This window comes from Rhipicephalus sanguineus, chromosome 3, assembly GCF_013339695.2.
Source record: "Rhipicephalus sanguineus isolate Rsan-2018 chromosome 3, BIME_Rsan_1.4, whole genome shotgun sequence".
NCBI lineage: Eukaryota > Metazoa > Arthropoda > Arachnida > Ixodida > Ixodidae > Rhipicephalus > Rhipicephalus sanguineus.
The window spans coordinates 151034574-151048270 of record NC_051178.1 but is presented as its reverse complement, the minus strand read 5'-3'; the positions used below and the strand labels follow the sequence as shown (position 1 = coordinate 151048270).

General features: G+C 46.2%; 1 protein-coding gene across 1 annotated transcript; it reads right to left on the bottom strand.

Annotated features, from left to right (window-relative positions):
* Nucleotides 1-2200: 2200 nt before the first annotated feature.
* LOC119385128 (uncharacterized) lies at nucleotides 2201-11364 on the bottom strand. Its single transcript, XM_037652660.2, has 5 exons — nucleotides 10747-11364; nucleotides 9583-9869; nucleotides 9362-9430; nucleotides 5397-5486; nucleotides 2201-2335 (listed from the first exon to the last, which is right to left on the bottom strand). The coding sequence occupies exons 1-5, from the start codon at nucleotides 11354-11356 to the stop codon at nucleotides 2201-2203; spliced, it is 1191 nt and encodes a 396-aa protein (XP_037508588.1). The 5' UTR covers nucleotides 11357-11364.
* Between the last annotated feature and the right edge of the window lie 2333 nt (nucleotides 11365-13697).

Genomic DNA, 13697 nt, shown 5'->3' with positions numbered 1-13697 from the left:
TCTTTCTAGTGTACTTGGATTGTAGCCCCAAGAGAGCTGACAACGGGCTCTAGAAACGCCGCTCTTCCAGCTTTCGCTGTGACTGTGCTGCGGTTTCAGCGCAGGCCTGGCGTTTTTTTTTTTTGTGCGCGTGCCATGACCACTCCAGCGAGTGAAGCGACCTTCGTGCTGTCGATAACACCATCGCAATGCCCATAAAAAAACTCTGGCAACAGGGTGGAATCGTGATAGCGGAAAAGTAGACTTCGAGGGAAACGGCACCCGGTACCTTAGGGCGCATTCCTCATATTCCTCATGCGTTCCTCATGCGTGCCTGCGTCACTCAGTTCTTGCTCTTGAAGAGAAACGTGAATATACTGACAACAATTCGGGATAATACGCAGCTATTTTGCATTTCTGGTGAGCTGCATTACCTGGGAAACTGGATACAAATACTTCCTATAGTTTTAAGTTAGCGTGTTGACGTGTTCCCGCGAAGTTAACAAAGATAGCTATCGAATGTTTCAGGCAGAACTGCTCGATGGAAGTGCGTTACCTGCGCACGCATTGCTCGACTGGGTCACGCCAGAAACCGCCACGTAGAGTAGAGTAGACCCTAGAAGCTGTGGCTCATACCCACACTGGGGGATTGGCCAAGAACCAGTTAGTTTTTAAAGACAAATTTGTAATTGAAGTTCAAACTTTGTTTAATTAATGCGGAAGAAGTATAAATGAATTATAATTAAAATTCTACTAATAATATTAATATAGAATAGAACTGAGTCAATAAAACCGATAATTTGGGAAACAAAAAAAAGAAAATAGAAATAATAATTTGGAAAGGTAGATTTTATAATCTAAATCTTTTTGAACCGTAGAGCATTGACACCCATTCTACAAAAGATTGCCACACCTATGGCGACCTTTTCACATCTGTGGCGTCATCGCCATTTCCAATGACGACATCAATATTCCACCTGTCATGTAGAACTATAAAACGCAATATTTACAGAGTCAGTATCACGCGTACCAACGCATTCGTGGAAGCGCTTCTAAGTCATCAACTGTCTCCGAGCAGTGGCGCCACAGCGGGCGCGTGGAGAACTAGGCCTGAGGCGGCGTTTCGGCCTCACGCAGCAGGTCACACTTTTTCTTTTTTTTTTATGCGGCGGCCGTGGCACAGTCTTGGTTGCAGAGAATGAAAAATGCAAACGGAAGTAAAGCACTATACAAGGCTAACTATGATTCATCAGGATACCAATAAGACTGACAAACGCATGATTGTAAGAAAGACAGAAAGTACACGGAGATCAAACATTACACAATGTTAATGACGACACACACAAATTATAGATCAGTATAAACATCTGTACGTAGCCAAGGATGCATTTCTAGATGCCACCACAAAGTGAGGCAGAACTTCGCGGTACAAGAATCGCGCTTAAAACACGCTGGCTTCTCGGATCTAATACGCTGTACAAATCACTGCAGCTGTCAGCATCTCGAGTTGAACCAAGCCCAACCACTAAGCCAGAGAATTTAGCGACAATACCACGTGTGTATGGGTTTTCCCATCTCCTTAAGAAGACTAAGAAAGATTCTTATGTAAATTTTATTTTTTTCTGTTCGAAAACAAGTTTTACACACTAAGAAAAGAAAAGAGTATGTGTTACTGTTTTCTGTAAGTCCTGACTTGCCACGTGTATCACTCTTTTTAAAGAGACGCGTTGACTCTCCTTTGGGTCGCACGACTCTCTTACGAGAGTAGAATGACCTCTAAAGAGGGTCCCCCGAATCTTTAATGAGGGTCATATACGTGCCAAGTCCGGACTCGCAAAAAAGAGTCAAAGAACTTTTCTTTTGTCTCTTAGAGTCTAGAAGCCTATCTTGCTTTTGCCTATCCCATCCTGCCTATCCTGCTCTTTGCTTTGTCACTATCCCATTCAAGAGTGAGTGAGTGAGTGAAAACTTTAATGAACATGTCCGGCGTCATTCAGCGGGGTGAGGCTACACGCAACCCGGCCTAGATGACGGCCTCGAGTGTCCGGCACGCCAGTTCAAAGTCCTTCTTTCTTTTTTTTTCCCGACATCTCGTTAACGTAAGCCACATATGATTGTCACGAAGCTATTTCTATATCTTTATTATGAAGATACCACTCCAGGACGACTCCAGTTTGCACGAGCTCGTTTACGCTGTTTCCTACGGGCACCCAACATGGTGTTACGTTTGCAAAGGCTGGTGAATTGGTGTCAGTGAAGAGTTGGCGTCCACGGCGCACGGTGGCGGCGACCACGAGAGGGCCGCTAGCTTTGTCTGGTAGAGCACGAGTGTGTAAGTGACCACGACGCCGACCATCTGCAACAGGAATATCGGTGTTTGCATGAAGAAGGAATCTGCGAATCGCATCGCCATTCTAGAGCATTGCGTTCTTCAAACGAAGATGGCGCTTTGCCCTAAAGGTATAAAAATCTGGAAATAAGCGCGCAAAAAAAAAGACATGAAAGTAAAAGAAAAGAAAAGAAAAAAGCTTGCCGCAGTTGGGATCTCAGCCCACGTCCACGTGTTACACATGTCCACTTTCCGATATATGCATAGGCGTGCGTAAAGAGAAGCCCCCCCCCCCCCCACCCCCCACCCCAAATCACATAAAAGGGGGCGCCAATCCATACCTTTGCTCCGTCGGACCTTTCACGTCATATGCGACCCGCCGTGGTGGTCTAGTGGTTATGCTGCTCGACTGCTGACCCGTAGGTCGCGGAATCGAATCTCGGCCACGGCGGTGCTAGAGGCTATATACTGTACTTAGAGGTAGGTGCACGTTAGAGAACACCAGATGGTCAAAGTTTCAGGAGCCCTCCACTAACGCGTCCCTCATTATCACACCGTGGTTTTGGGACGTAATACTCCAACAATTATTGTTTTCTAATGCGCAGGGTTATGGATATATACCCATGATTGTTTACAATAATGACGACCAAGGACCCCTGATGTTGCATTTAAAGACTGCCCACCTTTACCCCGCATTACCGGAGACCAATGGCAGGCCTCTGTGAGAAACACGTCATGGCTTAATTTTCATTTTTGCATCCATTGCGGAGCTCGTTTTCTTTCGAGCTCGACTAATGGTAAGAGGGGGGGGGGGGGGGGGAGGCTGCGGTGAAACTTGCCTCCGCGCCCCTTATGGAGATCCCTGCGCACAGCTATATATATGTATATAGGCCAGAACTTTACTTCTAAGGGCTCGTTTTTTGTTGTTAGACATAATATGAGAACTAAAAGACAATAATGGCACAAAAAGTATACGGGATGTTATTTGTAGTAATTAGGAGATAAATGTGACGAAAGTAAAGTGGACTAAAAGATCACTTGCCGCCGGCGGGAACCGAACCCGCGACCTTCGAATAACTCGCCCGATGCTATAGACGTCAGACTCTGCCCAGGCGGCGCTGCGAAAAACACCGCCACCAGCGCCCTCATCGCAGCCCTGGCACTACGCGTAACTGGGTAGTGCAAAGAGAGCCGTCCGCAAGCGAATGTGCATAGGCCACAATATATCCCTCCTCTTTCGTTGGTGTCCAGGCGCCGTTTCCTGAAAATCAAGGACCTGGAAAGCTTCTTCCGCCAATCCACGCTTCAGAAACAAAGGAAACTGATCAAAGCGAACTGCGAGTACAATGCAAAATAAGTTTTAGTTATTCCCGCGCGCTGCAACTCGCAAGTACGAGCGAGCATCACACGACATCGAATTCGAGGCAAGCCCTCCGACATCCGTTCTCTAGCGCCTAAATGCGTTAAAATCGGGTATATACGTAATGCCACAGCGATAAAGTACATACACGATCAATTTACTTAGCTATGCATCTTACGATCAGTGGTACAAAACTCCATTCATCAGGGACGAATGGGCCCGGCGATTTTCGCCTTTCCAGTTGCATTCTCCGTTAATTCATCTCTCGCTTCCTGTGCATTGGACTTTTATTACGCATCCGCAAATGATCTCTTGATGGTCGTCTTCCGTTTGTGTGTACTGCAAATTGGGATACGTGCGTCCACTATCGCGGGGTGCCACCAAAGGCAAAACCGTGGCCTCCGAGATAGCTACGGCAACCGCGGAGGACACGGGCGAAACAAACCTGAAGGTGGTCACGACCAACATTCAGCGATTTACTTGTATGGCGCACGTGTTAGCTATAGTTAGGACCAGAACTCTGAGCCTTCAAAACGTACGTCCGCGATGATGTGTTGTGACGACCAACTCGTTGCGGTGTGCGTATCACGCGTCTTCAGACTGCCTCTAGCTGCTCACTTCGTGTTACACGACAAGCACCGCGGTCAGAGCCTCTGCTGAGCTTCATAGTCAAGGTTACCACGGTTTTCCATCAGGGCTACGCAAAAACAACAGCAGAGCAAGTCATTATCACACTTTCTCATGCGACCGGCTGTGGAGAACGCGGGTACTTCGCTTACCGAACACGCTCGAAACATCCCATATCCAGCGCTCTCGCCTTTCTTCTTCGTACGACAACTATGGAAATCGGTAAAACTGAACGTTGTTATTCAGTCTTTTACGTCAGTGGCAATTCACAACGCAACAGTGCGTCTTTTGCGGCGTTTCTTCGGAGCGTGCGGAGGGGTCTCGTCTGCTGCTGTTTTCGCCGTCGTTCTGGCGAGTGATCCAGCAAGCACTTCACGACGGTACGGTGGCGCGTCTGGGCGCATCCGACTAGCGGAGAGCAATTCACAGCTTTCGTTCCGAGTGTTAAATGCGCAAACAAACGGGATATTAAGCTCAATCGTTGTTTCGCACTCGCTAGTTGCACCTGGTCCCATAGCAAACTGTGCGAGGGAGTCGGTCTATGCACTACTCAATACTTCTCCGACAGATGGCGCCACACGTCTTGGAAACTCCAGAGTCTGACGTCTATACCACTGAGCTACGGCGGCGGTCATCCTCTAGTCCAATTTATGGGGTATATATATGTGGGTAACTAGTGTACATGAGGGATATATATATATATATATATATATATATATATATATATATATATATATATATATATATATATATATATATATATATATATATCTATATATATATATATATATATATATATATCGCAATTGTGATAAGAAATTGCGTAGTTATGCAAGCTCTCATACATGTAACTGCGGCACTATACACAATTCGAACATCTACCTCGAGTACGATAGGAGGATGTATGGTGTCGTTTTTATTGGGGGACGAAAACAGCGATAAATGAATCTTAGTGGGCCCCAGTTTAAACTGAGTACGAGATCGATCCATACAATGTCACTAATACGCATGCTGGCACTTCCAAGCTTGTGCTCAGTAGCGTGAAGGTGCGCATATTAGTTATTCGAAAAGCATTTAAGAATATAGTGTCTTGCATCATACCGGTCTGAATATTGGTGATTCAACATTGAAGAAGCCGCAGGCGTTGAAGGTGAAAGTCTCTTCCTTGAAAATCAGCACCAGCGAAAAGACCTGAAAATTGTGCGCGCAGGTTGGCAATCATCATCATCACCATCAACAACACGGCACCATTCTGAACTTGTTCTATGCCCACTGCAGCACGAAGTCCCCTCCCCCCCCCCCCCCCCCCCCCCCCCAGCTATCTCCGTTTTGTCTTATCTTGTACCAGCTGACTCCACTCTATCCCTGCGAACTTCTTAATCTCGTCGCTCCGACTCAATCGCTACCGTCCTCAGCTGCGTTTCCCATTCCTTGTAAACCATTCTGTTGCTTTAAATGATCATCGGTTATCTGTCCCGCGCATTACGCGGCCGGTACAGGTTCATTTCTTTCGCTCAATGTCATCTAGATTACTAGAATATCGGCTACCGCTGCTTCTTCTCTGAGACAATATTCTGCCGCCTTCCTATCTCTTAAAGGGGCCCTGCAATACTCTTCCGAGTAATAATCGAATTTGACTTCATTAAAAGTGTCTATTACCTCACGAATCAACCGCCGCAAAAATTTTTAGACTTCGTCAAGCAGGAGCGGAAATACACGGATTTGCCCCATGCTTTGAGCGCTTTCTCTCTTCGTACCAGTGACCGCACTGAAAGCTACGCAGTGAAAAGGGGGGGGGGGGGGTTGACAAGTGGGTAAGAAGCTACGTCCGTTTGTCAGAGCGCGTCATGGCCTTGAGCACTTTCTTTTCTGCTTTATCTTTTCTAACGCATGGCTTACTTTTTTAGTGTGATCGGGAGCGCGCGCGCGCGCGCGCGCGCGTTGCGGCATTTTCCGCCGCCCGAGGTAACTATTCAGCTCACGATGCCCATCACACCACCAACGCACGTAAGGAACAAGCACAGGCTGCCGGAGGCATCGCGGCAAGACATCTATATCAAGCCTCTTCCTCGAAATATGAACCCCACCTTCCATGCAGACAGACGCAAAGCCAGAGCCAAATTCCATGACAAATACTCAGATCACGAGAGCGGCGTTTTCGTGGACACCGCCCGGTCACACACACTGCAGGAAAATGCACGGTGGCGGTAGTAAACCAGGGGCAATGTGTCGGCTGTGTATCTACCACACGGGATGACGTTACAAGCATGGAAAAGGTTGGTATGTCCCTCGCGCTCCGAAACGCAGCGGCTACATTCGTCTTTACGGACTCAATGACGGCCTATCGCAACTACATTAGGGGGAAAATTTGTCCTCTTGCACACAGAATACTTACACAAGCAGCACAAGGCCGAACTTAGCTAGACTGGAAACAAGTTATATGGATACCCTGCCACTGTGGAGTCAGAGGCAGTGAGCTAGCTCATACCTCCTCCCGAGCTCTCCTACCCCGGGACTCTAATTTCAGTGCAGGGAATCGAGCCCTCCCAGATCAGTCGACCCACCTCACCACATGCAATGCAATACTACAAAACCAAAGGCTTGCGCGGAGGAAATATGCTCCTCCACATCGTCAACTCAGTAAGGCCGCACGGGTAGCCTGGCGCCGTTTACAAACGTTATCATACCCCAAGCCACACGTACTCTCCAAAGTCGACCCTGACAAGTACCCCTCGCCAACGTGCAGGATGTGCAACACTGACCCAGCTACAGTCTACCACATGGCATGGGAGTGGAGTGCCAGAGCAATACATCCAAAACAGACGTCTTTAATGATTTCTGTAGAGATGGGTGTGAGGCGGCACTGTCCAGCCCCCGGTCCGGGGGGTCCAAGAGGCCCTGGTGGCCCGCGCAAGGACCAGCGCTCAAGCCAATGGGGTCCCGGGCTAGGGACGCCACCCATTCATCAATAGATATATATAATAAAAGTTTTACACCAACCAACCAAATTAGCGAATGGCCGCGGACTTTGTTTTTATGGCGTGGTCATTTGGGTATATGGCATCATTTGTCGGGAGAAGGGCGAGCGATTTCTACCTGACTGCTAATTAATTGTAAGTTCCAGGCCGCGTGCTGCGCTATAATGTCTGGCGCACATGTTCTCAGGAGCCTCGACTACCTATCAGAAGTGTTTTCTGGTCATGTTGAAAAAGTGCTGCAGGGCCATTTTAAGGATACGCCCACAATTTCCGTTCGATAGCGCGCTGCTTGGTCTTTAACTTTTCTCGAGTTTCTTTGTTATTTTTTTTTCAAGTTTATGCTCCAATTTGTTATAACTGGTTGCGTGCAAGGATTGCACACTTTTCGCTTAAGAAACAGCGGCAGATTTGATGCGTAGGCTCTCCTCCAAGTAATTTACCTATAGGTATGCACTGTCTTGTGTTGGCTACCCGCCGTGAACTCTTTCTCTTTCGTCAGGCTGTTGAACATTACCGCCTTCAGCACATTCAAAGTTAAGCCTACCATAATACTTTCTCGCTTTACGTCTTATATATATATATATATATATATATATATATATATATATATATATATATATATATATATATATATATATATATATATATATATATATATATATATATATATATATATGTATTAGGGGTGTGAGAATATCAAATTTTTCGAATATGAATCGAATAGGAATATCCACCTTCGAATATCGAATCGAATATCAAAGGGAAAATGCCTCCACAGTAACAACATTTTATTTAACATGTCGCTATTTGAAAAAAAGAACATTAACAGCCTGACTGGCAACACACACTGCTATCTCCAGAACACAATGTCCAGGCTAGCACAATGCACATCACAACACAAGCAAATATCACGGCGCAATGAAAGTAATGAATACATGTTATCATGAAGAAATGAGTTGCTCCACATGATCAGGCAGCAGGTGCTCCCTTGTAACAGAGACAACTCCCCCCCCCCCCCCCCCCCTGCCACTGAAAAGGCACGCTCGCTTGGAACAGAAGTGGCTGGTATGGGGAGTTACATGGGGCAAAGCTTTGCCAGACTGGGGTATCTGAACAGTCCGCCACCAGTCACATGGGTCACTGTCTTTCTTCAGAAGTGGTCCCGCATAGTGAACGAGTGGTAGTGCGGCACGTTACGGCCGCATATTATTGAAAATGTACGGTTAAATGATCGCCAACAGCGCTGCACGTCGGAGATGCACCAGCAATAAATCATACGTATTGGGGCGCTCGTCGCAGGCAGATATCGTGCCTCCGTGTACTTAGGATGTTTATCGCTCCTCTCGGCAACGTTTTTAGCGATACGAACGCAGCAGAAATGTGGAAGACGAGTTATTTTATGCATGATAATCGAACCGCATATTCGAATTTTTCGAATATTCGAAGTTATCGAATATTCGAAACTTTCGAATATTTGCACACCCCTAATATATATATATATATATATATATATGTGTGTGTGTGTGTGTGTGTGTGTGTGTGTGTGTGTGTGTGTGTGTGTGTGTGTGTGTGTGTGTGCCTGTGTGCCTGCGTGCCTGCGTGCGTGCGCACATAGCACCTATGTGTAAGTATACGAGCGTTATTTCATTCTGTCCTCATCGGAATGCGGCATCCGCGGGCCCATGCATCGAACCCGCGACCTCACGCTTATACAAGGAACATAGCAAAACATAAATCGATAGGTGCACATCATCCGAGCTAAAACTTTCTTTCCTGGTAACGGTTCGATTCTTACTGTGCTCAACTGCAAGAACATTACTGCTCACATGGCCAAGAGTACTTGCTGCAGCAACTATAGGTGCGCTCGTGTGCGCTATGTGGACTGCTTGCTAAACGTCGGAGTTGTGACAAATGAAAGCAGAAATTCAATACACGTGAAATGTGTATTGTTATCGTCTTATACCCATCATGTTCAAGTACGGGAACGGACACTGTAATCTGCTTTTTCATCCTCGTCACTCTGAACGATGGGACGTCGTGAAAATTATTTGCCCGCACTTGATATGGGCGACGACATAAACCCCTCACCTCTTTTTGAAACGCTCTGTCGACGCCGGCTTTAATCCACGTTAATAGAGACTGCTTCAGCTTTCCCGCCTGGAAATGAAAGGAACCGGTTTGAAGAACAATGAACAATACGCGTGACGGGTATCCATGGCTGGGAATGTGAACAATCCGCGCAAACAAATTGCACTGTATGCGAAAGAAAATCGCCCTTACTCAAAAGAAAATTTGAAAAATTTCCTCACCTGCTCAGTCACATTTTGGGCGTAGCTCGTTGCCACGGCCAATGTGAGCGTGGTGTGAACCACATGTCCAACAGCCATTGCCTTCGAAACGTACCCAAGATGGATTTCGGTCGTGACCATGAAGAACATCATTGTACACGTGTTGGTCATCACTGCGGCGAAAGTTACGAGAAGGGGAACGGACAAAAATTTCTCCGCTGTCAGAAAAAGTTGCCTCAGTCTCTGAAAAGTGAGGCGGGCCTCGCAGAGAAACTCTGTGCTCTGAATCCTGATCGCGGACGAAGAACCTGCGTCGAAAAAAAAAGTGAGAGCTTCAACAAGGTACAGGGTCGACCACATCTCAGCTGAACACCTCATTAGTATTCAAACCGGTAAAACTAGAACGTTTCTTATACTTCACGAGTGCAATGCCCGTTATAGAACGTCTAATCACGGTGTCGACAAACACAGTATTAATTTTTCGAATTATGTATTAAACAACAGCTTCAATGAGGTCTTGAATACTAATGAGGTGTTCAGCTTAAATGTGGACGACTCTGTACATCTCTATAGCCAGCGATTCATATTCCATTTACCTTTAACCGACATACTTATGGCGCATGCCGGGATTGAATAATTGAAGCCACTGAATTCCCAACGCTCGTCAATGCGGAATGAACTCTGAATCTGAATCTCGCACCAGCTTTGAGATGTGCGCCATCAGACTCACGGGGAAATCAATATGCTAGATATTGTTCCGATGAAATATTGATTTTAAAAATTCCGGGGTTATGTGTGACAAACCCACGATAAGGAATCACTTCGCAGCCAGAGACTTCGAAACAATTTGTATGACGCGGGGTTCTTTAAAGTACACCTAAATCAACTTGAATCTATAGGAACATGGGTGCTCTTGCATTTCGCCCCATCGAAACGCGGCCGCCGCGACCGGGCATTAAACCTACGTCCTTGGGCTTAGCAGCATAATACTTCATTAGCTAAGCTACCATAAACCAGCAGAACACCACAAACAGCATGAAGAGTGGAACCTAGCGAGCAAATTAGCTTCTGTGCTAGCTATACCGACGACGGGGCTACCTATGTGATGTTTGTGGAGAGCAAAAAAAAACAAAAAGCATAGGAACAAAGAAGGCGCTTTTTTTCCGTCGCTCAGACATGGCTTACCGTATATCTCTATGTCGTTCGCAGCCACTTCGATATAGATACCGATGAGCTGCGACGCAAGGCACACGATAGCCTCTGTCATCATGCTCCAGGAAATGATGTATAATGCACCAACCAGAACGAAACAGCGGTGTACTATCTGTCTCAGACCAGTTGAGCGCAGTAGCGCTAGGATCTTCGATGCGCACTGCATGCAGGAGCAGATGGCTGCGTACACGGCGAGTATGCGCAGCAGCCTCTTGACGCTCTTCTGGCGGCTTCTTGAAGGTGGCCTGAGATTCTCCAAGCGGACGCACTGCCTGAGGAAGGAGACGAGCAGCCGAGAACGCGCGACTGCGACGCCGAAGACAATGTAGCACTGCGCCATTAACACCAAGGAGAAGAATATGTGAAGCCTTGCTTCGAGGCTTCCGCGTGTGCTGGAATCGTGTATGACGTCTATCGCGGTAAACAACGCAATGGCTAGGCATAGCACGCTGTACAGCGTGTACCACGACTTTCGCCCGTCCTCGAGGAGTCGTGGATGCTCTCCCGCGAGTCCACCAACCGGACAGCATCCGGTTACCCGGAAGAACGACAGTAAGCTCTGAAAGCTTTCGTAAGCGGTCATGCTGCCGAGATGGACGTTGCAGTGCTCCTGAGTGCTGTCAAAAGTGCTCTCACGCAACAGGCAGTCCGACGGCACTGAGCCACACCCCAATTCGAAAGAGTGCAACTCTAGGTATCCCCTCCTCCTCCAAGAGATCAATTAGTCATCATTCAACGGGAGTGTGACTGCTTTCTGTGTCGCTCTGTTTGCATCATTCCGACTAGTGTCGCTAGTAATTATTTTGTTCATTGTTCTCTCATTTCTATGGATCTATAGCAGAGCAAGACTGCTCATCTCAGTCTTTGTTTCCATGATAAATATAAAACGGCGCTTAAGGCACGGGACAAAAGAAGAATTGACGCACACGGCGATGATTTTGCAACCGGGATCAGCGCCGTGCGTGTCAATTTTTCCTTTGTCCCGTGTCCTAAGCGCTGTTTTATATTTATCGCGGAAACCTACCAACTCTCCCAATCTGCCTGTCTTCCTCACTCTTTGTGTTATTCGTTGGTGTAAGTCCTAATTAGGCAGGCTAAATGTCTTGTATTCACGCGGCCTTTCACCTACTTGCGCCTGTAGCGTCGCACATGAAGTCGTTTATTGCATTTCATATGCGACGCTCGTTAATTATTTAACTCTGGCGCAGTACGTGAAGCCTCTGGAAGCCGATAAAGAAATCACAACTGTTATTAGCCTTCCTTTTCGCTACAGTAATCAAGGCGTCAAAAAAGAAGACTAATTAGCCAGTGACAAAAGATAGCAGAAAACAAAACGCGTGTTTACGGCAAGATAGATAGCGAGATAGATAACTTTCTTGTACACCGAGGGCAAGAATTGTCCCACAACTATCGCCCTCCTGGCGGTACGAGTCGTCGATGATGTCACAGGTACAACACATATAACCAATTTTACTGAATGGATTAGACAGGCCAATTTATTTCAGAGTATACCTTTCGTGAATATATATATATATATATATATATATATATATATATATATATATATATATATATATATATATATATATATATATATATATATATATATATATATATATATATATGCTAGTCAGAACAGTGTAAATAAGAGGAATCTCTAAACTAACTCTTCTTCACGTGCGCTGCGCGAGGAGTTTGGGACTGCATGCACAAAACGGCATCGCACGTATTGTGAACTCTGAGTGACATTTTTTTTTTAACTTACTCTGTAACTGAGGGAAGCACCAAACTTTCCAGTAAGATGGCAGGGCAAATCTTCGCAAACTTTGCGAGTCTGTATAGGACGTCGGCCCCAAAGTGATGCAGTCAGCACGGAATGGTCTCACCATGCGCGACATTAAAGGCGGGCGCGCACGAACGAATGAGGATGAGTGGTGCGGCGGATGACATACAAGTGGAGCGAGCGGAACAAAAGTAAAGAATGAATGTAGGAAGCGAAAAGGGGGGGGGGGGGGGGAAGCTGGGTGGAAAGGGGGGAATCGCGGGGCTAACGAAGGTGCAGGCTTCAGGAATGGCAGGTACTCAGACTAATGGCGTTGGGACCCTTTGTGTACCTCGCGAGTGGTCAGAGCGGGTAAAAATAAAGGCCGACAAAAAAGAAAAACAAAAAAATGAGGGATTGAGGAAAATGCGAGATCTTCGTCAGGGAATCACGATAATGACATTCTTCGCAAACACTAAGCTCAGGCTGACGATTAGCGACGAACATCCATGTCCCAGAAAGGGAAGCACGCAAAGCTAGCTGCAAGCGGCCTAACCGGGCGCAATGTCCAGAAAAAAAAAGCCCCTCCTCTCATATTCAATTAAACAAGAGTAAAAGTAGTTGCAGTGAGAAAACTTAGAAAATTAAAGTATGTGATCAATAAAAATAAAAAAGTGGGGCCTTTCAAATGTCTAGTGCGCCGTGCAGTTGACTTTTCTTGACTTTATTATACATACACTTATTTAAATTACGTGCGTTTATCGTCCGCAACGCGTCCCTTGATCACTTCAGTGTCGTTATCGAATTTTCATCAAGTAAGCCGCCATACAGAAAGCCAAACATAAACATTACGTGCAGAAGTTTTAAGCTGGAGTACAATTACTTTGCCATTGTATTTGTTTATGCAGGCAATAATACAGGGGATATTACTTCGTGTCATCGAAACGAGGAGCATCCTCCCAACCCTTGCAATAAGGGCTCGGTAGTCATCGGTGAAAGCAGTGCTGAGCAGTATCGAAGATACATGTATCTTAGATACTATCTTAGATACTCTATGGGTATCTTGTATCTGTATCGCGATACTTCTCGAAATACGAGTATCTGTATCTGTATTTCCGATACATTCGATAATGTATCGTGTATCTTAAGATACAAGATACTT